Below are 25,878 nucleotides of genomic sequence, written 5' to 3' on the forward strand. Positions count from 1 at the left end.
TTTGACTTATAACCGGCCAGCAACTGAACGCTGTGTATTGTCTGTGAAGCACCGGATAGATTGTGAACCTGGATTACCCAGTCATGGGGAAACGGGAGGGTCCTGGTCATCGAGAGGAAAAAAAAAAGTATATAAACTGCGTTATGGAACTAGTAGGCGCACTCCTGCTTGTGGGACGCCCGTCATTGCAATTGTGAATAAATTACAGCTTCACTGAGATCCTCACCTGAGCCTACGTTATTGGCTACGGAGTGTTTCTCACACGGCCACAGTGTGAGAAACAAAGCAGTGTTTGTGCACCATGAGGTGGTTTCTGGTGTGAATCCGCTCACTTCGCATGTCCAGCGGTGACTGCACAGCACGGCACTGGCACGGCACCAGGGAGGGCGTTAGGCAGATAAGGGGAAGGTCCCACTGTCCCAAAACAAGGAGGATAGCTCAGAAAAAAAACAGGACGAGCAGTGCAAAATCAGTAATTATGTTTAACTCTTAACCTAGGCTCCCTTTGATCAGGGACAAAATGCTCCTTCTGGAAGAAACAAAGGAAAGTTGCCAATAGCAAGTAGCCTTAGGTTGTGCTTAGGTGACGTGACCATTTTGAGAAACAAGGTTTTGTTTTTGCAATAGAAGTTGTTTTTGCAGTGGAATATCCACTAACCTTGCATATTCAAAAGTGATCGTGCAGGCATGACAGTAGCATGGCACTAGTCAAGCAGATAAGGGGAAGGTCCCACTGTCCCAACATAAGGAGGATAGCTCAGAAAAACAGGATGAGCAGTATGAAATAAGTAAAAACAAGAATCACGGGCCCTCTAGTCACAAGAGAAGAAGGAAAAAAAGGAAAGGGAGAAATTAATGGCTGGTCAAATAAAATTGTACCTATGTAGTATAGAAGGGCGTCGAGTAGGTTGTGAACCTGCAGTGCTCAGCCAGTGAGGAAACGGGAGAAATCAGGTGTCGGGTAATAGGGGATATAGGGTTATGGTAAACTTGTACTGTGCGCTCCTGCTTGCAGGACCCCCACCATTGCAATCGCGAATTAAATAGCTTCACAGAAGACCTTGTATGAGCAAATTATTGAGGTTTTTCTCACAACGGGATGGCTGTAAGAGTAGGTGGGGATGTGCACAACCTTGCAGCATCTCCTTCCTAAACCCGCTGCACAAAGCAGCGCCGCGCAGCACATCCCGGCACCAGGGAGCCGGCCGTGGCAGCCAGCTCAGGCCCGGTCACTGCGCAGGGCTGGCCGGGGTGATGCTGCCGTGGAACCACCGGAGGTGCCACGAGGAGCCTCGGACGTGCGGGACGGCACTGAGGGACGTGGCAGCAGTTACCGAGATGCAGGGCAGTGCCTGCGTGAGCTCTTGGACCCCGTGGTGGTTTTACCCTGCTGGGCAGCTGAGCTCCAGCACAACCAGCCTCTCACTCCCCCTCCTCAAATGGAAAGGAGGAGAAAATGTGATGGAAAGGTCTCAAGGGCTGAGATAAGGACGGGGAGATCACTCAGCAGTTATTGTCACGGGCAAAACAGACTCAGCACAGGGAGATTAAAGAAATTTATTGCCTATTACTAACAAGCTAGAGCAGTGAGGAACTAAAAGCAAACTACAAACACCTTCCCCACATTCACCCTCTTCTACGTCCTCCTCACAAGCGGCGCAGGGGAACGGGGGCTGCGGTTAGTCCCTGACACTTCGTCTCCGCCGCTCCCTCACGGTCCCTCTCTGCCCCTGCTCCCCATGGGGTCCTTCCTGAGCTGATCCTGCGGGGGCTTCAGGAACTGCTCCCACACGGCTCCGTACCACGGGGTCCATCCCCCAAGAGCAAACTGCTCCAGCACGGGTCCCCCACGGGCGGCAGCTCCCCCCAGACCCCCTGCTCCTGCGGGGGCTCCTCTCCACGGGCTGCAGCTCCGGCCCGGGGCCTGCTCCTGCGGGGGCTCTCCATGGGCCGCAGCCTCCTCCAGGCCACATCCACCTGCTCCACCGGGGGCTCCTCCACGGGCTGCAGCGTGGCGATCTGCTCCGTGTGGGACCCGTGGGTGCAGGGGGACAGCCTGCTCCACCAGGGGCCTCTCCACAGGCCGCAGGGGAACTGCTGCTGTGAGCCTGGAGCACCTCCTGCCTCCTGCTGCACTCACCTGGGGGCTGCAGGGTCTCTCACGTTTCTCTCTCCTCTCTCCCAGCTGCTGTGGTGCAGCAATTTTTTTCCGCCCCCTTCCCTAACTCTGCTCCCCCAGCAGCACAGCCGGCAGCACTCGCGGCCCAGCCGTGGCCCTTTGGGGCAGCCGGAGCCGGCTCTGCTCTGACACCGGGCAGCGGCTGGGCCCGGCTCACAGGGACCCCCCCCCGCAGCCCCCCACTACCAGACCTTGCCATACAAACCCAATCCCCCCCCTTGGGCCCGCGGCTCCTGGGGCTGCCCTGTGCCTGGGCACCGGGTGCTGGTGCCCGCCACCAAGAGCAGAAGGGGACGGGGAGGTGGGGAGGTGCTGGCAGACCCGGGAGGTGGCAGGGCTGGCAGGGGGGGAGCTGGCCCGTGCCTGGCCTGGAGAGGAGCAGCCCTGCAGCCCCCCCAGCCCCTCGCTGCTGCCCTCCCGGCCGGTGGGTGGCCGCTCCTGAGCTGGGCGGCCGCAGGGGCCAAGGTCCAGGCGGGGAGCACCCGGCGGTGGCACCGGGCAGCTGAGCCGTGCCCCGCGCAGCGCCATGAGGCTGCGGCTGCTCTGCGCCCTCGCCGTGGCCCTCCTGGCCGTGGCCGGGGCCGACCCACGGGACTCCAAGAAGGGGAAGACGCTCACGCGGGACAGAGAGGTTGGCGGTGGGCAGAGGGAGGAGGCCAGAGCTGGGCAGCACCAGCCAGGAGGGGAGGGAGGCCGCAGGGAAGCGCCGCGAGGAGGGGGAAGGCCCAGGCACGGCGTGGCGGCTCTGGCACCGCAGGGAGCGATTCCCCCCCTGGCATTGTCCCCCCGGGGGACACCGGCCGCTGTCACCGGCACCGCGCACCGGGCAGGGCAGAGCCCCGGGGAGCGCCGCTCTCTGTCCCTGTCCCGGTCGGGTGCTGCCCTGGGCAGGGCTGGCCCCGAGGATGGGCCGGGGGCAGCGGGGTCCGGCCGAGCCCCTCGTCCCAGGGGGCTGCGCCGTGGGGGGGGGGGGGGGCGCTGGGGCGTCCCCGGGGCCTTCGCTCTGCCAAAGCGCTGCTGCCGCCGCCGCTTGCACAACCAGCAAACATTTCGTCAGGGGTTGGCGAGGGGCTGAGTGGGGGCAGGAGGAGCGCGGCCATGGCTCCAGCGAATCCTCGTCCCCTTTGCCTTCCTCCTCTTCCTCCGCCGCCATCCCCTTGCCGCCGTGCACCTCGCCCCTGCCCTGCAGCGCCCCGATCCCACCATCGACGTGGGAGGGCGGCACGCCACCGGTGCTCCTGCTCCCCCCGCATCCCCCCGCTCCATCCCCTGCTCTCTGCCCCGTCCCGCTGCGGGGCCAAGCCGCGGCACCCCCTGGCAGAGGGCACGGCGGTGCCGGCGCCGCTCGGTCCCCACGGGGACCGCTGACTGACGCCTTCCCTCCGCAGGCGGGGACGCGCGGCGGGGGCCGGCGCCGGCCGTGCTCGGGGTGCTTCTCTGTGCTGAGCGAGGTGAGCGGGGAGCAGAGGTGCTGGGGGGGACGGGACGGGAAGGGACGGGGATGGGGATGGGGATGGGATGGGGATGGGGATGGGATGGGGATGGGATGGGATGGGATGGGGATGGGATGGGATGGGGATGGGGATGGGGATGGGGATGGGGATGGGGATGGGGATGGGGATGGGGATGGGGATGGGGATGGGGATGGGGATGGGATGGGGATGGGATGGGGATGGGGATGGGGATGGGGATGGGGATGGGGATGGGGATGGGATGGGATGGGGACGGGGATAGGATGGGGATGGGACGGGGATGGGGACGGGGACGGGATGGGGACGGGGACGGGATGGGGATGGGATGGGGATGGGGATGGGGATGGGATGGGGATGGGGATGGGGATGGGGATGGGGATGGGATGGGGATGGGGATGGGGATGGGGATGGGATGGGGATGGGGATGGGGATGGGATGGGGATGGGGATGGGGATGGGATGGGGATGGGGATGGGGATGGGGATGGGATGGGGATGGGGATGGGGATGGGATGGGGATGGGGATGGGATGGGGATGGGGATGGGGATGGGGATGGGGATGGGGATGGGATGGGGATGGGATGGGGATGGGGATGGGATGGGGATGGGATGGGGATGGGGATGGGATGGGGATGGGGATGGGATGGGGATGGGGATGGGGATGGGGATGGGACGACCCCACACATGGGCAGAGAGCAGGCACAGGGCTCACACACAGGCTCGTGCTCACCCCTGTGGGGGTGGCAGTGGGAGGTCTGTCCATTTGTCTGTCTGTCCTTCCATCTGTCCGTCCCCGAGGGCTCAGCCTGCGGGTGCCCCTGGGGAACCCCTCTGTGGGGAGCCCCCGGGGCACCCGGGACATGCGCCCCTCGCACCGCTCCGTACCCGCCCCCCCCCCACCTGCAGGAGTCCACGTCCATGGCCTGGAGCACCGGGGATGTGGACGAAGGCCCCGCGGGCAGGCGGGTGAGTGCAGGGCGGCGCTGCCCGGCCCCGGGGCATGGCCTGAGACCTCCCCCTGCCATGGCTCCGGCAGGGCTGGGGAACACAGCCCCCCCTTCCCCATCGCCCCCTGCCCGGCTCTGACATTCCCACAGCGCGTCCAGGAGCGCACCAGGAGGGAAAGCGAGAGACCCGCCCAGGTGGCACGAGGCCGCGGCCACGTCCCGCAGCTCGGCCAGGTACCGGCACCGTGGGGGCCCGGCATCCCCTGCCCCGGCTGCCGGCGGCACCGAGCCCCTGGGGACGGGCACCGCGGGCGGTCACGGACACCCCCGAGGTGACCCCGCTGTGTCCTGCAGGAGGCACCGGGCGCCCATGCGGCGTGGGCGGGAGAGGCACCGGTGACCCAGCGCGGACCCACGCGAGGACGGAGCCGGGGGTCCCGCCGCCCCCTGACCGCACCGCGGGGCCCCGCTGCCCCCCACCAGCCCTGAGGGGAGCTGGGGGGGCCCTGCCGTGTCCCCCCGCTCAGTGGGGCCACCCCAGCACGCTGCTGCCCCTGCACCCCAAAATTTTCTGCAGGGGTGTCCCCACCCGCTGCGCGGAGCCACCGAATAAAGGCACCGAGACAGCCCGAGTGGGTGCGTCTGGGGGGGTGATGGAGGGACCCCGCTTCCACGGGGGGAGCCCCCCCGCCTGCCCCCGCTCAGACGCTGCCCTGGTTATGCCCCCAAGGGGGGCACCGCGCCCCCCAGTCCGCACAAACGGGACCCAGGCTGAGCCAAGAAGCTGCCTGGCACGGAGGGACGGAGGTGGGATGTGGGGGGGGGGGTCTGCCCGCTCCGACGCACGGCTTTCCTTCCACTCGGGCACAGCCGAGCCCTCCCGCGCCCCCCCTGCACCGTGTGTGGGGTCCGATCCTGCCAAGGAAGAAGGGGATGCGGGAGGAGACGAGCCCCCCAGCGGCACCGGGACGAGGGCCCAGGCAGCGCCACGCACAGCCCCGCAATTCGGGTTCCCCCCCCCCCATGGCACGGGGGGCCCCCAGCAGGGATGGATCAGGGCACGGGGGCTTCACCCCAGGAGGTGGGGGTCAGCCGCCCCCCTTCCCCACGCAGGGCCGGATCCTGCCGCGAGCCGCCCTGGCTTTAGCCCGGCTGCCACGGGGGTGCCGCGGCGCTGGGACGCCGCCGGGGCTCAGTGCCATGCGGGATGGCCATGGGGGTGGGGGGCGCGGGGGACCCATGCTCACCCGCGTCAGGGCGACGCCGGGGCTCGTCCTCCCCTGCGCTCGGTGCCAGGGCGGCATGCGAGGGGTCCCGGCATGGCGCTGGCACCACGGCGGCCGTCAGGCACCATGGCGGGAGCTCCCCCAGCGCTGCCGCGGCACAGACACACGGCCGGGAGAGGGGACGGGCACCCCTCGGCCCGGCCTGGCCCAAACACCACGTCCCCCTGCGGGCTGGATCCATCCCTCACCCCCCCCCCCCGGTGCTGCCCAGCCCCAGCGGGGGATTTGGGAGGGGGCAGCGGGACTGGGCTGGGATCTGGCACAACCAACGCTGCCGTGGGGACGGCTCTTGGGGGGCACCTGGGCATTTTGGGGTTGAACCCTGGGAACCTCGGCCCTGAAAACCCTCCCTTTGTCACGGCTCAGCATCCTCCTAAAAGCCTGCAGCTCAGGGGCGCCCTGCTGCGCCCCAAAACCCTGGGTCCCGGGGGCTCGCTGGCACTGGGGCGGGCTGCTGGGACCCCGAGGCAAGCATGACCCGTCCTCCCGCTGCTCCTAGAGCCACCGCAGGGCACAGAGCGGCGGATTTGGGGCAGTTTCCCCCAAAAGAAGGATGCCACCGGCCACACACCCACCTGCTGCAGAGGGACTCCGGCCCCCACTGCTCAGGGTGCCCGGCCCCACGGCCCCCCGTGTGCCACAGGCAGCCTCCGGTGGGGACCAGCACGGTGTCGGTGTCGGTGTCAGGGCAGTGACGTCCCTCAGGCTGTGACCCATGCTCCAGCTGGCGAGAGCACGCAGCGTCACCGTAAGGCACATCAGATGGGGGAACAGCAAAATCAGGGGCCAGACCCCACAAGGAGACCCCCAGAGACTGACCCCCAATGGCTGCCCCTTTGTGACCCGACCCTGCAGGGGTGCCCCTGGGGACTGGACCCCATAAGGATGCCCCACGCAGCGGAGACCCCCCCAAAGGGCGTCCCCCTGCCCCCCAGGGACCAGAGCCCCCAGAGGTGACCCCGCAGCCACTGCAGGGAGCAGAGCGCACCCCGGGGTGACAACGAGCCCCGCTGCCAGCTGGCGCGGGGATGTGCGGCTTGTGCCGCTGCGGAGGGCGTTGTGCTTGGCTCTGCCGTGCCATGCCGTGCCGTGCTGCAATGTGCCGCACCATGCCGTGCCTCCACGTGCCACGCTGTGCCGCAACGTGCCACGCCATGCTGCAACGTGCCATGCCGTGCCATGCCGTGCCGCAACGTGCCATGCCGTGCCATGGCATGCCATGCCGTGCCATGTTGCAACGTGCCACGCCATGCTACAACGTGCCATGCCGTGCCATGCCGTGCCGCAACATGCCATGCTGTGCCGTGGCGTGCCATGCCGTGCCATGCTGCAACGTGCCACGCTGTGCCATGCCGTGCCACAATGTGCTGTGCAATGCCGAGCCATGCCATGCTGCAATGTGCCATGCCGTGCCACAACGTGCCATGCCGCACCATGCCACCATCTGCCATGGCAACACCACTCAGTGCCCTGCCCTGCTGCACGGTACCACGCTGTGCCCCCCACACCATGCCGTGCCCCACCTGTGAGCGAGCACCTCCCAGAATGAGAGTGGGCCCCCTCCCCCCCAGCTCTGCCCCGTGCCCCTCGCTGGGGGTGCAGGAGCCGCTGCCTGGGGGTCCGGGTGGGCCTGGCCCCCTCCCCGCCAGCTCCTCCAGGCTCTGCAGCGGGGAGCTCTCGGCCAGCGCCTCTGTTGTGACTGCGAAAGCAAATCCTGTCCCCGCTGCTGGCCACATGTCCCCGGAGGTGGCCAAGAGCAGGGAGCAGGGGGGGATGTTCGTGCACCCCCTGCCCGCACACCCCCGGGCTGCGCCCACACAGCAGCGCTGCGGGGTCCCCCTGCGGGCAGGCCCCCCGCGGGTACCGACCCTGCCGCAGCGCCCCGCGCACGGTGCCTCCGGTGCTGCTGGGGGCACGGCAGCGCTGCTCCCCCCGGGACATCGGGACGGGAGCCCTGCAGAGCCGCCCGCGCTTCGCCTGCACGGCGCGGACCCGACGGCGCGGACCGGCCGCCGCGGCCTCCCCGCCGCAGCCGGTCCCGGTGCCCGGTGCCCGGGGGCCGTCCCGCCGGTCCCACCCGGGCACGGCTCCGCTCGGCGCGGGACGGGACGGGACGGGACGGGACGGGACGGGACGGGACGGGACGGGACGGGGCGGTTCCTCTCCCCGGTTCCCCCCGGTACCGGCGCGGGGCTCACCCGAGCCGCCGCCGCCGCCTCGGGGAGCAGCAGCAGCAGCGAGGGGGCCGGGCCGGGCCGGGCCGGGCCGATGCCGGGGCTCTGGGGCGGGTCGGGGCACGGCGGGACCCGGCGCGGCGCGGGGAGCCGGGGCCGGCACCGGGCGGCGGCAGCGGGGCCCCGCACTCCCGCCACGAGGTCCCGCCACGGCCCGGCCACGCCCCCAGCCGGCCGCGCCACGCCCCCTCGGGGCCACGCCACGCCCCCTTCAGCGCCAGGCCACGCCTCCCCCTGCAGCAAGCCCCGCCCCCGGCAGCAAGCCCCGCCCCCGGCAGTAAGCCCCGCCCTCGGCAGCAAGCCCCGCCCCCGGAAGCAAGCCCCGCCCCCGGCAGCAAGCCCCGCCCCCGGCAGCAAGCCCCGCCCCCCGGCAGCAAGCCCCGCCCCCCATCAAGCCCCGCCCCCTGCGCGGTGCACCTCGCCCCGCCCCTCCCGCAGCGCCCCCTGCAGGCCCGGCGGTGGCGGCGGGTGCGGAGCGCGCGGTGCCGGTGGCGGCGGCCATGTCCCGCCGGGGCCCCGCTCAGGTGAGGGCCGGGCCGGGCCGGGCCCGGGAGCTCTGGGCACGGCCGGGGCCGCTCCCGGGGGTGCGGGGCTGAGAGGGGCCGGGGGGGCTGCGGCCGCCTCGGGGCCCCGGGGGGCGGGGGGGCCTCAAGGGAGGGTGGGCCCGGGGGTGCGGGGTCTGGGGGTACAAGGACCGGGGGTGCGGGGATGGGGGATGAAGGGCCCGGGGCTACAAGGACCGGGGGTGCGGGGCCCGGGGGTGCGGGGCCCGGGGGTGCAGGGACCGGGGGTGCGGGGACCGGGGATGAAGGGCCCGGGGCTGCAAGGACCGGGGGTGCGGGGCCCGGGGATGAAGGGCCCGGGGCTGCAAGGACCGGGGGTGCGGGGCCCGGGGGTGCGGGGCCCGGGGGTGCGGGGCCCGGGGGTGCAGGGACCGGGGATGAAGGGACTGGGGATGAAGGGACCGGGGGTGCGGGGACCGGGGATGAAGGGCCCGGGGCTGCAAGGACCGGGGATGCGGGGACCGGGGGTGGGGGGACCGGGGGTGCAGGGACTGGGGGGATCCCCCCGGGAGCACCCGGGGTCCCAGCGGGCCCCCCCCCGGCCACCCCTCACTCCCCCCCGGTCCCCTCCCAGGCCTCGTCGTGGGGCGCAGGCACCGGCAGGCTGAGGCGCGTGCAGGCGGCGGGGCCGGAGCAGGCGCAGGCCCAGCAGCTGCAGGAGCTGCGGAGCAGGACGGAGAAGGCGGAGCGGAGGCTGCTGGCCTGCGAGAACCTGGTGGGCGAGCTGGGCAGCAACCTGGCGGCGCTGGGCAGCCTGCTGCAGGACTACGGGCAGCTCCAGCAGCGCCTGGACAACGTGGAGAACCTGCTCAAGAACAGGAACTTCTGGATCCTGCGCCTGCCCCCCGGCACGCGGGGAGAGGTGCCCAAGGTAACGGTGCCCGGCCGGGGCCGTGAGCCCCTTCCCCGGGCGGCAAAGCAGGGGCTGCCTCGCGGGGCGCCGGCCCCAGCTCCGTCGTGCTTTGGGTGAGGAGCCCTGGGGTTGGGCCGGTCCGAGCCCTGAGACCCGGAAACGCATCGGGCAGCCCCGCAGAGTTCCTCGGGCAGCAGTGTGACGGTGCTGCCCTTGCGGTGGCCTCCCCGTGCCCTCCACTGCGATTCCCACCCCGGAGCCCTGGAGGGGCAGCAGCCCACAGCTGCACGCCGCCCCCCGGGAGCAGTTCAGTGAGTGCCGCTGCGGCAGCTGTGGAGAGCGTGGGAAGCGCCGCGGCGTTCCCAGCAGCGGGCTGGCCCGGCTGAGCACCTGTGAACCCGGGGCTTGCAAGCCCTGATGCGTCCAGGCACGCTGCGCTCTCTGCCCGGAGACCCCGAGGCCAGCAGCGAGCGCTCCGTGCCCGTGCGCGGTTCCCGGTTCCCCGTCGCCGCGGAGGACGTCACCAAGTGCGTGCTGCTTGTGATTCCAGGTACCGCTCACGTTTGATGACATTTCCGTGTACTTCAACGAGCAGGAATGGGAGACGCTGGACAGCTGGCAGAAGGATCTGTACAAGGCTGTGATGAGGGGGAACTACGAGACTCTGATCTCCCTGGGTAAGGCGCAGGGTGTGTTCCTCTGGGTGAATTTCTTTTTCTGTGTAGGCTGGGCAGCTTCCTTCCAGTCCCACCAGTGGTCTGGTGCGGTGGGGCTGGACACCCATAGCTCGCAGAACCTCTCCTGGGCAGCCAGACCCACTCCTTTCCCTTCCTTCCTGCTTGTAAGAGCTATCTGTAGTAAATAATAGTAACAGTAACAATACAAACGATATCTATTATAACATACATGCAGAGGAGATGCTATTCATAACGACTGTGTAAGGGGATTCTAGGGTCAGGGAACCCTCACGACCTTCCAGCACAGTTCAGGAGTTACCCGGGTGGAGTTTGATAATCGCATCTCGAACGAGTTCTTGTTTTCTGTCTCTTTAGCTGTGATTTGAAGTGACAGGGACATTTCCACGTGCCTTGGTAAAGAACCAATTTAACCACGTTCAGTTCTAAGGACATCTGACGTGTTCTCGGATGATTTGGGCTGTAAGATTGCCCATCAAAAACTGTTTTGTGGGCACGACTGGTAACGTGCTGGTTGGTGCAGTCACTGAAGCTGAAGCTTCACTTTTCTAGCTAATTCTCTGTAGAAGGCACAAACCTGTTCCTCACGTGGTCCATCTGATGTAGACATTTTTACACAGCAGGAATTCTTCTGTCCCTACACCCAAAATAAAGTAATCTGATAACAACAGCTCAGAAGATTTACTCTTCAAATCACCGCTAACGTTTGTGATGAAATTGGAGGAAAAGGTCAAAGACAAAGCCTCTCCCTCTCCTTTGAGATTTTATGTTCCTTTCCATTATTTAAGTCTTCTCTGTGCTTGAGCTACAGCTGTGCTTATGGGTGAATCCCAGCGCAGGACTAAGAAATCGACCCCACCATTTTCAGTGCGGGTAGCATCTCGGTGTCCTTACTGCCTGCCAGCCCTGGGGCTAAGGAAGAGGGGTTGCTTTGAGGTGTCTGAGAGTTCAGCAGAGGAATGGTGCAGCCAGTTCCTAACAAAACGCGCTGTCCTCTGCTTCCCTGTCCCTGAGCAGACTATGCTGTGTCCAAGCCTGACATCCTGTCCCGGATCGAGAGGGATGAAGAGCTCTGCACCAGAGGCTGTCGCGAGACCCCACAGACGTACATCCGGGATGGGCAGGAGCCCCCGCGGACGTGCATCGGAGATGGTCAGGAGCCCCCACAAACACATCTCAGAGACGGTCAGGAGTCCCCGGAGACGTGCATCCAGGGCAGTCAGGATTCCCTGCAGACGTGTATCAGAGATGGTCAGGAGCCCCTGGAGACGTGTAGCGGAGAGAGTCAGGAGACCCCACAGATGTGCATCCAGGATGGTCAGGAGCCCCCACAAACACATCTTAGAGATGGTCAGGAGTCCCTGGAGACGTGTAGCGGGGAGAGTCAGGAGACCCCACAGACGTGCATCCAGGACAGCCAGGAGCCCCCACAAACACATCTTAGAGATGGTCAGGAGTCCCTGGAGACGTGTGGCGGAGAGAGTCAGGAGACCCCACAGACGTGCATCCAGGACAGCCAGGAGCCCCCACAAACACATCTTAGAGATGGTCAGGAGTCCCTGGAGACGTGTGGCGGAGAGAGTCAGGAGACCCCACAGACGTGCATCCAGGACAGCCAGGAGCCCCCGCAGACATCCATCAGAGATGGCCAGGAACCCCCGCAGGCACCAGAAGATACGGACCAGGTGGAAGAGGCCTTGGGAGACGACGTAGACGTAGAAGATGACATGGGTAAGTTAAATGGGTGCCAGGAGGACGTGGCAGTTCCTGTCCCTGCTTTGTCAGATCTCCCATCCCTGTCTTTGTTAGAAATGAGCTGCTCTGAGGTTCTGTTGACTCTTTTGGCTAACTGTCCACGGAATGCCTTGAATCTTACTTCCAAGAGGAACGTTTATGCTTGGCCAGACGAATCGTGGGGAGACAACAGACAAAACCTACCAGAAGGGGCTGGGATGGAGTCGGGAGCGGTGGGACAGATCTCTTAGGATCTCTTCCAGCTCCGTTTCTGTGCAGTTCTGCAGTCCTTCACCTGATGGCATGCATCAGCCCCAGTGCTTCCAAAGACGCTCCTGCGTGCTTTGGTGAGAGTAGAGCCACGGTGGGGAGTAGGAACCTGCAATGGAGGGAGGAGGCAGGAGCAGCCTGCTAGCACGAGGGGCTGCAGAAGGAGGCAGGAGCACCTCGGGGCATGGCATGGAATTGCTGGAAAAATGATTGCTGGAGTATGGAGGCCAGGCAAAAAACAGGAGACACTGGAAAGGTACAGACAGACCCAGAGAGAGCCAACGGCAGAGCTGTGTTCGAGAGCTCTTTCCTGCTGGAATTAGGAGCTGGGGGGCTACAGGAGCTTCGTGAAAGGCTGGGCGAGCACTGGCAGGGGTCAGAGGGCCGGCTCTGCCCTTTGAGGAATGTTACCCAGAAACAACGCAGGCCCCAAGTGTGTCCTTGGGGGTTGGTTTGTCAAGAGCTCCTGGGAAGAGAGGAAAAAGGCGTTACGCAGGCATAGCCTCTCCCTCTCCTCTGAGATCTTAAGTCACCTTCTGTTGGGGAGGTTTTCTCTGTACTTGAGGTAGAGCCGTCCTTACGGGTGGATCCTTCCACAGGACCAAGGCGGCAGCGTGGCTTTGCCTGTTAGAGCATGGGTTCTGTGTCTGTGTCTGTCCTTACTGCCTGCCAGCCCTGGGGCTAAGGGAGAAGGGTCACTCTGAAGTGTCTGAGGGTTCAGCAGGGGAATGGTGCAGCCAGTTCCTAACGAAACGTGCTGTCCTCTGCTTCCCTGTCCCTGAGCAGACTGCGCTGTGTCCGAGCCTGACATCCTGTCCCGGATCGAGAGGGATGAAGAGCTCTGCACCAGAGGCTGCCAGGTGACCCCACAGCCCTGCATCCGAGATGGTCAGGAGCCCCCCCAAACACCAGAAGAGACGGGCCGGAAGGAAGAGGCCTTGGGAGAACAGAAAGTCCCCTCGGAAGCCGGCACAGGTACGTTACCTGAGTGCCAGGAGGATGTGCTTTTACAGCCCGTTCCCGTCCCAGCTCTCAGATCTGCCAGCGGCCTCCGTGGAGGAGGGCTTGGCAAGCCACCGTGCTTAGAGGAGCATCACCAGGGAAAGGCAGCAGTGCTGGGGTGTGCTGCCAAAGTGCTGCAAGGGAAAATGGAGGCGGTTCGAGGGCCTGAACATAAGGCACAGTGGGAATGCCACCCATGGCGTTGATGGGGAGAGTTTAGGATGGATGAGGCTGCTCTGCAGAGGTGACCACCTGTGGCTCCTTGGGGACTCTTCCCAGACCTCTCTCTGCTTTTGGTCCGTGTGTGCTTCTTGAGCTGGAGCTGGCTCTGGCTCTTCTGCACAGTGCCAGCATGTCTCCAGTCAGCATCACGCCAAAGCAAGAAGATGTGAGCTGTCCGCTGGTGTTTAAAATTGCTTTCCTCTTCTCTGCCAACAGAGCTCCCCATCCTGGTGATGAATGTCACGTCCCTGAGTGCGCGGAGAGAGGAGTTGAGCAGGGAACTTAAGCGTGAGACAGAGGTGGAAGAGGACCTGGCCGAGCACGGCTCTGGTGAGTTACCCCGTGCATGGCAGGCATGGCGCTCTGTGGGCAAGAAGCAGCTCCCAGCTCACTCACGGGCTTGAAATAGGAGGTGAGAGGAACATTCCAGATCCTCTTTTGTCACACAGCAAGGGAGGGATCTGGTGCCAGGTGGGGTGTTCAGCCCCGTCGTCTCTGCAGAGAGAATGAGTCCAGACAGGGGTCCTGCTAGCAGCAATCAGGGGAAGTGTGCTCAGCATTGAACATTTGGCATTTGGCAACAGTTACAAGCTTGACAGAAGCGAAGAGCCTGGAAGTACTGCTGATTACAGCTTTCCAAGGATTATTTTTTTTCCTGCTACCTCTTGTGGCCATCATTGGTGTCGTGGTTTTAGAGGCGGAGCCCTTTGCACGACCTGCCCTGGTGGCAGTGCAGCAGAGCACAGCCCGATTCTTGAGAGCAACAGATTTGCCCCCGAGACCACGCTGAGTTGTTGAGTTGCCTAGGCCAGGACCCTGCAGAGGCACCTGCGCCTCTCCACGCTGCGTTCTCGGATTTGTCAGGAGCTCCTTTATTGCGGAAAGCCTGCTCGGTGCTTTGGGACTAAAACCACAAGATGGAATTGTCCCTGGAGTGTGAGTGAGGAATGTCTGTGTTGTTTCATTTCAGAGGAAGGCTCTTTACTGGAAAACGAGAAGGCCTGTGAAGGGGCTTCTCCTCCTGAAAGCCTCGAGGTGAAGGAGGTGGGGCCCAACGCGTTGCAAAACGTTTCTGCGACTTCTCCTGACCCAGCAATCCAGAACTGCCCAGGAGAGCAGGCGAAGCCCAGGAGCAAGAAGAAGCCAAGCAAGTGCTCAAGCAACAGCCTGCTGATGGGCGACTGCCGGCGCGGCTACGTGCGTGAGTGGTCGCACCCCTGCACCGAGTGCGGGAAGCGTTTCCGTCTGAAAATCAACCTCATCATCCACCAGCGGAGCCACGCCAAAGAGGGGCCCTACGAATGCACGGTGTGTGAGATCAGCTTTGCAGACAAAAGCCACCTGGTCCTGCACCAGGCCATCCACACCCAAGACAGGGCTTTTGCGGCCAAGGTCTGGGGGAACACGCACCCAGAACTGAGGATAGGGCCGAGGAAGAAGCTGTGCAGGGCTCCCGGCAGCACTGCCCACAGCCTGGGTAACAGGACACATGCTGGGGGGGCCTGGCTGGGCCAGACCAAGGAGGAGCAGGACACAGGGAACCCGTCCAGGGCGCATTTCTCCCCACAGTCGACGCTTAGGAATTACACGAAACGCCCACTGAAATGCGATCTTTGCAACAAGTTTCTGTCTTGCCCCTCTGCCCTCCAGCGGCACTTGCAGACCCACTCTGAGAAGAGGCCGTTTCGCTGCACCACCTGCAACAAGGGCTTCACCCGCAATACTCACCGCTTGCGCCACGAGCAAATTCACATACGGCAGCAAGCCCTGGCAAGCCAGCAGCCCAAGACAGTCTAGCACTCAACTGCGGCCAGGAGGCCCCAGCTGAAAGCAGCCCCGGAGGTGCCTGGCAAGGAGCCGTCCTCGCTCGCTGAGCCGGGCACCCGAGGGCCAGCTCCGTGCCCACTGCGGCCAAAGCTGCTCCACTGAACGCGCCTCCTGGTGGCTGCTGCGGAACTCAAACTTCCAGTTACCAGACTCTTAAAACAGCACGAGTTGGAAGAGGACCCGCAAAGATCCTCAAGCCCAACTCGAGAACTGCTGCTGCTACAGTGGGAGCCTGTTGGGAGAGTAGGAAGTAGGACAGCAGCCTGGGGCAAGTGACACGACAACGGGAGGCATCCGAACTGCTCGTGTCCCTGGGCAGAAACGGTGAGCGTTCAGACAGATTCTGTACGTGGTGGGGCATCAGGGTTGTGGGCCATCCGTCAGTTGGATTTTTGGAGCTTTCCCGAGTTGCAGAATAAATCAAAGCTTGGATACCGTTATGTGGAACAAATTACAGAAGCCTCTCCAGTGATAAATATTGCTTTGCTATTTCTCAAACTCGTGTCTGCTGGCTAATGCATGAAACTTCCCAAACTGACCTTGCTAGGTTAGCAGATAGGTCACGCAGCCCAGCAAGAGAAGTTGCTACCAGCTGTTGAGCTCACCCAGTATTCGATGCTGAAGCTGACCGCTTCGTTTTGGAAACACAATTTGGAAACACAGTGAAGAGGACAGACAGAGGGAACCAAACTGACAGATCAGAGTGGGTTCCAAAGGAGCTTTTCAGTTCACTGATGGTGCTTGACCAAGACGCCAGGCAGAGTGTGTGGCATCTCAGATCGTCCTGGCCGTGCGTGTCGGGTACCCCATCCTGCTGAGGAAATCTGCCACGCGGGGGATCTCCTTGGGAACAGCTGTGTGTTGCACTGGAAGACAAGTAGAGAGAAACAAGGCACACCTTCTGTTTGCGTAACGCTGCAGGTGTTTGTGAGGTCCCGGCACTGGTCCTTCCATTGGGAAGGCTGGCCTTCAAAATCCTACGTGGGAGGGTTGGTGCCCCAAGACCAGCCTGCGCAGATGGTCACTTTACAAATGGTAGGTAGGATTCCTGCTGCGCTGCAGCTGCAGCCTGTGCGAGGACCCTTCCCCGGGCTCGGACGTGTTGGCTGGCACCCGGCGCCATCCCAGCTGCTCCGTGCAGGAGCATCCCCCCCGCTCAGCCCCGCTGCGACTGGAAGCCGTGCACGCTCCCTCTGTCACTAATCTCGTGGAAGACTGGTTATGCTAGCTACCTCAACGCGTTGTGGAGAGGCACCCTGGTGGGCGACGACGGCCAGGCCAGCCGAGGCTCTGGTGGCCCCAGGAATCACTTGAAGCACGTGTCCCCAGCCCTGCGCGCACCGGGCGCGCCGCTGGGAAGCATGAAGCATGTGTACAGAGAGAAGGGAATCAGTCCTGGAGGCATCACGGTGCAGGCCAAGCTGAGAGGCTGATAGGACTCCCGAGCTGTTTTTTTTTTTTGCTTTGTTTCCATTGACTTATTTGATGTTATTGTTTGAAATCACTAAGTCTCTGCCCCTCTCTGGGCAGGGAGTGTGGGGAACCAGTTTCCTTAGGAGATTTTGCATTCCTGGCCACCTGCACGGTCTGAGGGGCTGCAGGTGGGGCTGCTGTCGGTGGCGGGCCTTGGGCAGCGAGGTGACGTTGCCTGGGCCGTGTCCTGGGGTACACTGCGGGGTGCGGGGTGGTGCCCGGCCACCTCCCTGCGGGGCTGGAGGGACAGCACGGCCATGCCCAGGCGTGGTGTCAGGGGGGCTCCTCTGGGCCCGTTCCGTGCTCCCTGCCCCGCGCCAGCCCCCAGCAGGAGGCACTGGGCGCTGCGAAGCCCTGGAGGACACAAGGGTGGTTGATGCCTTAAGGGCCGTGAGGTGATGGGTCCGACAGCAAGCCCTGCTGCCGTGCGGGCTGTAGCCAGTTACCCCTGCCCAGTTTGCCATCCCAGTGAGCCCAGTTGATCCCAGTACCACAGGGTACGAGTCAGCCAGTGCGGGCCCCGGGGCAGCTCGGAGGAAGCAGCCTCCCCCTGCCGCCGCCTGCCCAGCCCCGAGCGTTTGCTTTAAAGCTGTGACTGGGACCAACTTTTTTTCGTAGGAAATCTCAGCTCCCTTTCTCAGGCCGTGGAGTCAATAAAGTATTTGTCTGTACGCGCGCCTGGTTTCGTTTGCTTTAAACACAGCGCTTCGCAGCTCGACACAAGGAAGGCGGGCACGGGGTGAAAGGGGCTGTGCCAGGCTGGGGTTGCACCTTCCCCAAGGGCTGCCAGCCCCGGGGGAGCCCGGATGTCACCAGGGCAGCTGTGGGGTGCCGAGGGGAGCCCGGCCGCCATCCGGGCAACCGTAGGGTGCTGAGGGGCTGGGGATGGCCCCGCCACGGCGCTGATGGCGCCCTCGGCTGTCATGGCCGCCCTCGGCTGTCATGGCCGCCCTCGGCTGTCATGGCCGCCCTGCCCCGCCCATGGCGGCGGCCATCTTGTGTGGGGACAGAGCCAGGGAGGGGCCATTGGAACTGGGCGTGGCCACGTGGAGGGGGCGTGGCCATCTGGTGGGTGGGCGTGGCTGCGGCAGTGGGCGGGGCTCCGGGCACAGGCCACGCCCAGAGCGTCACCGCTGCCACCTCCCGGCCTGGGCGCTGTCCCCGGGGTGTCCCCGGGGTGCCAGCGTCCCCTCTTTCCTACCTGGGGTGTCCCCAGGGTGTCATTGTCCTCTCCTCCATCCCCAGGGCGTCTTCAAGGTGTCCCCGGGGTGTCGTTGTCCCCTTCTTCATCCCCAAGTTGTCCCTGGGGTGTCCCCAGGAAACCACGGCTCCCTCCTTCATCCCCAAGGTGTCCCCAAGGCGTCACTGTCACGTTCTTTATCCCCAGCATGTCCCCGGGGTGTCCTCAGCACACGCCATGGCCCCCTCCTTCATCCCCGGGGTGTCCCCAGGGTGTCACTGTCACCCCGGGGTGCTGCTCCTGACAGGGACACCAGCTCCATGGGGACACCCTGTGTAGGGCAGGGGCCTGGGGCTGAGCCATCGGTGCCCTGACGCTGCTGCACGGCCTGATGGTGGTCGCGGCCGTCGGGGTCCCACCTGGTGCTGCCCCCGCGCCCCAAGGCCCCAGTCCCATCCCTGCTCCTGGGGGGCCACCCAGTGCTGCTCATCGCGGTCCGTGTCCTCATCCCCCGGGGATGGGGACCCCATCGCCGTGCTGGGCAGCCTGTGCCACCGCTCCGTCACCGCGCTGTCCCCGCTGCCCGCAGAGCTGCCACTCCTGACACGTCAGCCCCGGTGTCGCCTCCCTGAGGCGTGAGGCTGCGGGAGCAAAGAATCACAGAATCATAGCATAAAAGAATGGGTTGGGTGGGAAGGGGCCCCAAAGCCCCCCACGGCCACCCCCTGCCGTGCCCAGGGCCCCCTGCCCCCAGCCCAGGCTGCCCCCAGCCCCATCCAGCCTGGCCTTGGGCACTGCCAGGGATGGGGCACCCACAGCTCCTGGGGGCAGCCTGCGCCAGGCCTCACCGCCCTCACTGTGAAAGATTTTGAGTATCTAACCTAAATCTGCCCTCTTTTAGCTTAAAGCCGTCACCCCGTGTCCTATCCCTCCCCCCCCTGCCCAAGAGTCCCTCCCCAGCCCTCCTGCAGCCCCTGCAGGCACTGACGGCCGCTGTGAGGTCTCCCCGCAGCCTTCTCTTCTCCAGGCTGAACAACCCCAACTCCCTCGGCCTCTCCTCACGGCAGAGCTGCTCCAGCCTCCGAGCATCCTCGTGGCCTCCCCTGGGCTCGCTCCAGCAGCTCCGCGTCCCGGTGCCGGGGGCCCCACCACGAAGGCGGTGCCCAGGTGGGGTCTCACGAGAGCGGAGCACGGGGGGACGATCCCCTCCCTCGCCCTGCTGGCCGTGCTGCTTTTTGGTGCAGCCCAGGGCACGGCTGGTTTCTGGGCTGCAGGCGCGCATTGCCGGCCCGTGCTGGGACAGGAATGTGCGGCAGACACCGCCAGCGGCACCAGCTGCCCAAATGCACCAGGGCATAAGCGCTCCCCCAGGCTGCATTGCTTTGAACGGGCCGAAATCACAAAACCTGGGCCAGGGGAAGAGGAGGAGAGGCTGCCAGTGGGCGACGGACCCAGGGGCAGAGCGGGAGGGCAGACAAGGCTTTGTTGTGCTGATGCTCACCCAGAGCCGCAGCTCCTGGCTGAATGGGGCTGTGAATGGGAGCTCCGCATTTCCCTGGGGCAGTTCCTGCGTTCTCCCGGGACGCTGCCGGGCTGGGAGCAGGACAGGCTGGGCGAGACCCGAGCAGGGCAGCAGCACCCGTGCAGGGACGATGGGTGCGGGGTGACAGCAGGGACACGAGGTGGCTGACCGCAGGACGCGCTGCAAGCTGCACGAAGGACGGACACCCTGCGGCAGACGGACTGCCCCGGGGAACGGCACCGCGGTTCTCCCTGCGGCACGGGCACCGCAGGGTGGGCACACCAAGTCCCGGGGGTGTTGCTACACCCGGAGCTGCTGCTGCTGGGGGGAAGGCGCCCGGGGGCTGCCCTGCTGCCGGCAGGAGGACGCGTGCTCATCCCTCGGCTCGCGGGAGGCACGCAGGGAGCGGGAGGTGGCACAGGGCTGCAGGAGGCGTCCTGGCAAAGCCACCACCGAGGATCCAGCTACGATTTACGTGGCCTCACACCCACAGCTCCCTTGGCAGGGGCTGTTGGAGGCGGCATGCTACCAGCCTCGCTCACCGACGCACAAAGCTCAGCAGGAGACCGCGTCAGCCCAGTCTTTTATCCACATCTCTCCCCAGCCGTGCGGTGACCCTGGCTGTCCCAGCAACAACAGCCTCTCCCCGGGCCACCGAACTCCCCCAACCGACCTCGAAGCTGGTAGGATTTAAGTAACCCTGAGTTCGAGTGCTCCGCTCCCCGTCCCACGGTGCCAAACACGCAGCAGCCACTCTTCGGCCGAGCCCCCCTTCCACGGGGCAGCGGCGCAGCCCCCGCTGCTGGACCTCCTCCGCTTGGTCTCGGGCCGGTCTCGCCCCCACAGCGTGCGTCTGCCAGCGCCGTCCTCGTCCCCGGGGACGCGGGGGGGGGGGTGTGGAGAGCCCCGCGGTGCTGCGACGCCAGCTGCCCGCCGCGTGCCGCCCTCACGGGCTGCTGCACCTCTCTGCCTGCAGAAACGCTGCCCCTTCCCGTCCGCAGCCCTCGCGTTACGGATTGTCCTGGGTGGACGGCTTGCAGGGGACGGCCCCTGGCTCCTGGCCGTGGTTGGGCAAGCCGGCAGCAGGAGGGCTGGCCGTGGCGTGGACCTTCTGGTGGTGGTTCAGCGACTGCCGGTGGCGGAAGCTCTTGCTGCAGCCGTTGCACTGGAAGGGTCGCTGCTGGGTGTGCCGGCGCTGGTGCTCCTCCAGCGACGCTTGCAGGGGGAAGCTCTCGGCGCACTCGATGCAGCGGTACAGCCGCTCCCCGGCCGCGCTGGCCCGCGGGGGCCGGCCCGCCCAGCCCGCCCGCAGCTGCACCCCGTGGATGCGCTGGTGCTTCTGGAGATGGTGCTTCTGGATGAAGCCCTTGCCGCAGGCAGGGCAGCAGTAGGGCCGCTCCCCGGTGTGGATGCGGTAGTGCTTGTTGAGGTTGGACTTCTCGTTGAAGCTCTTGCCGCAGGCAGGGCACTGGAAGGGGCGCTCGCCCGTGTGCAGGCGCTGGTGTCGCAGCAGCGCGGCGTGGTGGGCCAGGCTCTTCCCGCAGGCCGTGCAGATGAAGGAGCCGTTGTTCTTCCGCGCGTGGCTCTGCTGCCGCGCCAGGAGGTTGCGCTTCAGCCGCGCGCTCTTCCAGCCCAGGGGCAGCGCGTGGGGCTCATCCCCGGCGGCACACGGGCCGTGCTCCTCGGCGCCGGGCTGTGCCGAGGCAGCCTCCGCGGCAGTGTCCTCTCCCAGCGGCATCCCCTGGGGCAGGGTGAACGGCTGGTCGGTCCCCGCGCCGTGCCCGTGTTCCGCCGGGAAAGGCAAGGCCGGGGCAGGGCGAGCTTCCACCGGGACAACCACGGGCTTGAATTCCGGCTGGGCGGCCCCATGCTTGCAGAGCTCCCCTAAGCCCTCTCCAGCTCCCTTCTGCTCGTCCAAGCTGGTGTGGCTCTCCCAGGGCACTGGCAGCTCCTGGCTCAGGGGAACCTCCTCTTCCAGCCTCATGGAGGGTGCCTGCGGCAGGGCCAGGCTTTCTGATCCTTCCTCCTGCGGCTGCTGCTCTTCTGTCTTGATCACGATCTTCTCACCTGCTGAGGGACAGCAATTATTCACTCCCAGCCAAGGAAAGCTCTCCCGTGCCTCTAGCCCCAGCGCAGGAGCAGGAGCCGAGCTTCCCCTGCAGCACGTTGGTGAGACGAACCAGCAAACGTGCCACTAGAGAGGGAGCAGGAGGGTTTTACTGTGAGCAAAGGGGGAGAAGAACAAGAGGTGGAAGGATGCTGGCGTCTGCTGGGAGTTATCTGGTCATCTCGGGGGACATTCAATGGACTGACAACGCAATATTCGTAAAGAAGCCAGAAGAGAGGAAAACATGAGGGCAAAGTCGTGGCTGCGGAGTCCTCTGTCCTGGAAGGAACTTGGTCAGGAATGGCGGAGTTTAGTTGGGTAAATCTGGGGAAAAGGACCAAAGCTACCCTCCAGGAGCAGGACCGAGCTTGTCTGCAGGCAAGCAGGCGCAGCGCCATGCTCACCCTAAGCCCTGCCCAGGCTTTTTCCACTCCCTTGGTATGCGGGCTGTTCTGGGCTTAGACATTTGGCGTGGTTCCTTTCGGATTTCTTTCCCCCCTGGCACTGCTTTTCCTCCTCAGCCCTTAATTTCCATTCCCTCGCCCCGCCAAGCTGTATGCAACCCTTCACCATCCCCAGGCCCTCACGGTGGCGGTGTTAACGCCATCGCCGCTACGTGGCTGCCGTAACTCACCGCCACCGACGTGCCCTGACACCGCTCCCTTCTCCAGCAGCCCGTGGGTCCTGGTCCCCAAATCCTCCCCGTCCTCGGCCGGCAACAGCAGAGAGGGTTTGGAGCTGGCGTCCCCGGGCCCTAGGGGAGGAAGCGGCTGTGCGAACGGCTGATGCTGGGCGCTGGCACCACAGCCCCTGGGCAAAAGGCTGCTCTTGCGCAGCCGGGGCGTCCTGGGCTGCCGGAACAGTGGTTTGGTTTTCCCAGGACAGTCGGAGCACGCTGGTGTCAGCCGAACTGGACAGCTGATTTTAGTTACCTCAGCAAGAAGTACGCATCGGGCACTCGTCCTTTATAATAACTCATTATTTTCAGCCAAAAAATAATTCGTGCTAGAACTTAGGGCTGCCCGCAACAAATACCTCCAGCGTCCTGCATGTACGGCCATGTCCTGGGGCACACCTGTACTGGAGAGCAGGACGCAGGACACGGCAGGCGCAGCGCCACGTGCTGCCCGGGGGGCTCTGCTCCCTGCCCAGCAGGCGCGGTGCAGCGGGTGCCCGCTCCTCCTGCACGGCTCCTGCCCGCGGGGCTGCCTGAGGGCCCCATCCTGGCCGTGCTCACTGATGGATGGCACCGCGGGGCTCTGCGTCAGCAAGGCGTGACATCTCCTGGGTGCTGAGAACTGCCAGAGGCTGAGCGTGCAGCACATTCGCCACCCACAGCCAAACCCTAACGGTGTCAGGGCACCGCCGCTCGCTACCTGCTCTCCAAACGTCCAGACGACAGAAGTCAATACGCAGCTTGAAGCAAGATGCCGCCTAGAAGACGACAGATAAAGCCTACGACACGTGCACGGGGACTGATGCTTACCAAGAGAGACCACAGCCTCGTAGCTCCCCTTCACCGCCATCCTGTACAGCTCCTGCTGACGGCTGTCCAAGCCGCCCCACTCCTGCTCCGGCAAACAGGCGGCGTCATCCTCACCCGCCGTGGGGACCTGAAACGGCAGGAGGCACCCCCTTAGCACCTCCCTGCCTTGTCTGCCCCCACAAGGCGCCCCGCTCCCCCCCGTGTGCTGTGGGCTGGCACGGCGCGGGTGCAGAGCTCCCGCGGAAGGTGCTGTGTCCCAGCCTGAGCTCAGGGAACAATTGCAACGCAGCAGAATGATGCTTCCCCTGCTCAGCCGCCTCTCCCCTAACAGCCGGGAGGTTTGCATCCCAGGAGTTAGGCTCGATGATCCGTACGGGCCCCTTCCAGCTCGGGATATTCTACGATTCTACGATCTCCTTCCCTGGATCCACACCGGCAGCCTGCGGCAGCCCCCGTGGCACCGGAGCAAAACACATGGGAAGGAGCCGTCCACCTGGCAGGCAACCCGTGGGGCCCCACAGGGCTGAAAACACCGGGGTGCACCTGTGCTGCGCTCCCCCTTTTCACCGGGGATGGGGAGGAGCAGGAAGGGCTCGGGGCTGAGCACCAGAGGAGCCCCGTCCCTGCCATCCTGCCCCAGCACCCACGAGAGCTCCGCACCCGCGCCATTGCCTTGGGCACATCCCCGTTACCTCGGGCTCATCCCCGTTCCCCGGGGCTTGTCCCCGTTACCCAGTGCTTGTCCCCGTTACCTGGGGCACGTCCCCATTCCCCGGGGGCTTGTCCCCATTACCTGGGGCTTGTCCCCCCCTGGGGCTTGTCCCCATTACGTGGGGCACATCCCCCGTTCCCCAGGGCTTGTCCCCGTTCCCTGGGGCTTGTCCCCGTTAACTGGGGCACGTCCCCCATTCCCGGGGCTTGTCCCCTGGGGCTTGTCCCCGTTACCTGGGGCTTGTCCCCAATTCCCTGGGGCTTGTCCCCGTTACCTGGGGCTTGTCCCCGTTCCCCGGGGCTTGTCCCTGTTCCCCGGGGCTTGTCCCCATTCCCTGGGGCACGTCCCCCATTCCCCAGGGGCTTGTCCCCGTTACCTGTGGACTTGTCCCCCATTCCCCAGGGTCTTGTCTCCCCTGGGGCTTGTCTCACATTGGGGGCTTGTTCCCTGTTCCCCAGAGGCTTGTCCCCCATTCCCTGGGGCTTGTCCCCCATTCCTCAGGGGCTTGTCCCCCTACCTGGGGCTTGTCTCCCGTTACCTGGGGCTTGTCCCCGTCCCTCAGGGGCTTGTCCCCGTTACCTGGGGCTTGTCCCCAATACCTGGGGCACGTCCCCCATTCCTGGGGCACGTCCCCCATTCCCCAGGGGCTTGTTCCCCATTCCTTGGGGCTTGTCCCCATTCCCCGGGGCTTGTTCCCCCTTCCCCGGTGCTTGTCCCCGTTACCTGGGGCACATCCCCCGTTCCCCGGGGGCCTGTCCCCGTTCCCCAGGGCTTGTTCCCATTCCCCAGGGGCTCGTCCCCGTTCCCCGGGGCTTGTTCCTATTCCTCGGGGGCTCGTCCCCGTTACCTGGGGCACGTCCCCGCCGGGACCCAGTCCGGGCCGGGGTGCCCAGCAGCCGCGGTGCCGCAGCTGGCGCTCGACGTGCTCGAGGTGCCGCGTGCTCTCCTGCACGAGGGCGGCCAGCGCGGCCCACTTGCGCTCCAGCTGCCCCCCGAAGTCCAGCACCGCCTTCTCCAGCTCCGAGAGCTTCTTCTCGGCCGTCTCCGCTCGCCCTTCCAGGCTCAGCAGCCGCAGGGCCTGCGACTCCACCTTCCGCTCCACCGCCTGCACCGCCGCCACCACCGTCCACAGCGAGATCTCGGCCACCGGCGGCTGCTTGTCCCCGTCGATGGGCACCGGCACCGGCACCGGGACGGGCACGGGGGGCTGCGGCGGGAGCGGCTGCCAGGGCTCGGGCCCCCACTCGGGCTCCTGTTGGCGGGGAGAGGACGGGGGTGAGGGGCCCGGTGGGCACGGCACGGGGGGGGGGTCCGGGGCCGGGCAGCACCGTGGGGACCCTCCCGTCCCCCTCCCCGCACCGCCGGGGCCCGGCCCGGGCCTGCCGCCCCCGCACCGGGCTGCGGCGGGCACCGAGGCGCGGCCGGGGCCGGTCCCCGCCGCCCGGCTGCGGAACGGACCTGGGGGGGGGGGGTGTACGGGGAGGGGGGGGGTTGGAGGGAGCCGCCGCCGCCGCCCGGTGCCCCCGTACCTGAGCCGGGCCCCACCGGGCCATGGCCGCCCCGCGCCGCCGCCGCCGCCGCACCACGGCGCCCCCTGGCGGCCCCCGCCCGCCGCACGGCCCCGCACCGCCCCCGGGCCCGGCCCGGCCCCGGCTCCCCTCAGAGACCCCCCGGTAACGGGACCCCCCCCCCCCCCCCCCCGGGGCCGGGCCCCCCGTCCCCCCCTTCCCACGGCCCCCCGGTTCCAGTCCCCTCGTCCCCAGCTGCTCCCGTCCTGGAGCCTCCCTGCCCTGGGCCCCCCAACCCAGCTCCCCCAGTCTCAGTCCCCCCCCAGTCCCAGTTCCCCCCCAGTTACCAGACCCCACACACACAGCCCAGGGACCCCCCCCAGTCCCAGACCAGCCTGGTGCCAGAACTCCCCCCCCATTCCTGGAGCCCCCCCACATATTTCAAAGTCCCCCCTGGTCCCAGCCCCTCCGTGCCCCTAGCCCCCCCCCAGTCCCCGATCCCTCCCCGACCCCCCCAGTCCCCGATCCCTCCCCATACCCTCAGACCCTGATCCCTCGTACCTCCCAGCCCCTAATCCCTCCCCGTACCCCCCCAGACCCTGATCCTT

General features: G+C 65.7%; 3 protein-coding genes across 9 annotated transcripts; 2 read left to right on the forward strand and 1 right to left on the reverse strand.

Annotated features, from left to right (window-relative positions):
* The first annotated feature begins 2,423 nt into the window (after positions 1 to 2,423).
* On the forward strand, positions 2,424 to 5,225 carry LOC125180909 (uncharacterized). Of its 4 annotated transcripts, none has more exons than XM_048053390.2 (5): positions 2,424 to 2,810; positions 3,568 to 3,630; positions 4,556 to 4,615; positions 4,756 to 4,830; positions 4,951 to 5,225. In XM_048053390.2, the coding sequence occupies exons 1-5, from the start codon at positions 2,706 to 2,708 to the stop codon at positions 5,083 to 5,085; spliced, it is 438 nt and encodes a 145-aa protein (XP_047909347.1). In that variant the 5' UTR covers positions 2,424 to 2,705; the 3' UTR covers positions 5,086 to 5,225. The 4 variants fall into 4 exon arrangements, with proteins under 4 accessions (XP_047909347.1, XP_047909346.1, XP_066847218.1 ...); XM_048053389.2 differs by having other exon boundaries at positions 2,465 to 2,810; positions 4,747 to 4,830; XM_066991117.1 differs by lacking the exon at positions 2,424 to 2,810 and adding an exon at positions 2,827 to 3,411.
* A 3,290-nt stretch (positions 5,226 to 8,515) lies between these two features.
* LOC125180902 (zinc finger protein 212-like) lies at positions 8,516 to 17,426 on the forward strand. Its single transcript, XM_066991064.1, has 7 exons — positions 8,516 to 8,640; positions 9,254 to 9,550; positions 10,083 to 10,209; positions 11,245 to 11,958; positions 13,018 to 13,206; positions 13,672 to 13,785; positions 14,426 to 17,426. Exons 1-7 carry the CDS (start codon positions 8,617 to 8,619, stop codon positions 15,250 to 15,252), a joined length of 2,292 nt encoding a protein of 763 aa, XP_066847165.1. The 5' UTR covers positions 8,516 to 8,616; the 3' UTR covers positions 15,253 to 17,426.
* A 2,597-nt stretch (positions 17,427 to 20,023) lies between these two features.
* Positions 20,024 to 25,362, reverse strand: LOC125180908 (zinc finger protein 777-like). 4 transcript variants are annotated; one of them, XM_066991083.1, is made up of 5 exons: positions 25,292 to 25,362; positions 24,610 to 25,014; positions 23,051 to 23,177; positions 22,199 to 22,318; positions 20,024 to 21,524 (listed from the first exon to the last, which is right to left on the reverse strand). In XM_066991083.1, exons 1-5 carry the CDS (start codon positions 25,313 to 25,315, stop codon positions 20,467 to 20,469), a joined length of 1,734 nt encoding a protein of 577 aa, XP_066847184.1. In that variant the 5' UTR covers positions 25,316 to 25,362; the 3' UTR covers positions 20,024 to 20,466. The 4 variants fall into 4 exon arrangements, with proteins under 4 accessions (XP_066847184.1, XP_066847183.1, XP_066847186.1 ...); XM_066991082.1 differs by having other exon boundaries at positions 20,024 to 21,527; XM_066991085.1 differs by lacking the exon at positions 22,199 to 22,318.
* Positions 25,363 to 25,878: the final 516 nt, after the last annotated feature.

The sequence above is a fragment of the Anser cygnoides genome, chromosome 2 (genome assembly GCF_040182565.1).
Source record: "Anser cygnoides isolate HZ-2024a breed goose chromosome 2, Taihu_goose_T2T_genome, whole genome shotgun sequence".
Taxonomy (NCBI): domain Eukaryota; kingdom Metazoa; phylum Chordata; class Aves; order Anseriformes; family Anatidae; genus Anser; species Anser cygnoides.

What these genes read in the sequence shown, in the direction of transcription:
- LOC125180909 (XM_048053388.2), top strand. Translation starts at nt 3,085, where the DNA reads ATGGGCCGGGGGCAGCGGGGTCCGGCCGAGCCCCTCGTCCCAGGGGGC. An exon ending in AAGGCCCCGCGGGCAGGCGG is followed by an intron (nt 4,616 to 4,746) that starts GTGAGTGCAGGG and finishes ACATTCCCACAG; the next exon opens with CGCGTCCAGGAGCGCACCAG. An exon ending in ACGTCCCGCAGCTCGGCCAG is followed by an intron (nt 4,831 to 4,950) that starts GTACCGGCACCG and finishes TGTGTCCTGCAG; the next exon opens with GAGGCACCGGGCGCCCATGC.
- LOC125180908 (XM_066991082.1), bottom strand. Translation starts at nt 25,315, where the DNA reads ATGGCCCGGTGGGGCCCGGCTCAG. An exon ending in CGAGGCTGTGGTCTCTCTTG is followed by an intron (nt 22,319 to 23,050) that starts GTAAGCATCAGT and finishes TTCCTCCCCTAG; the next exon opens with GGCCCGGGGACGCCAGCTCC. An exon ending in GTCAGGGCACGTCGGTGGCG is followed by an intron (nt 21,528 to 22,198) that starts GTGAGTTACGGC and finishes GCTGTCCCTCAG; the next exon opens with CAGGTGAGAAGATCGTGATC.
- LOC125180902 (XM_066991064.1), top strand. Translation starts at nt 8,617, where the DNA reads ATGTCCCGCCGGGGCCCCGCTCAG. An exon ending in CCCGCCGGGGCCCCGCTCAG is followed by an intron (nt 8,641 to 9,253) that starts GTGAGGGCCGGG and finishes GTCCCCTCCCAG; the next exon opens with GCCTCGTCGTGGGGCGCAGG. An exon ending in CCTGGCCGAGCACGGCTCTG is followed by an intron (nt 13,786 to 14,425) that starts GTGAGTTACCCC and finishes GTTTCATTTCAG; the next exon opens with AGGAAGGCTCTTTACTGGAA.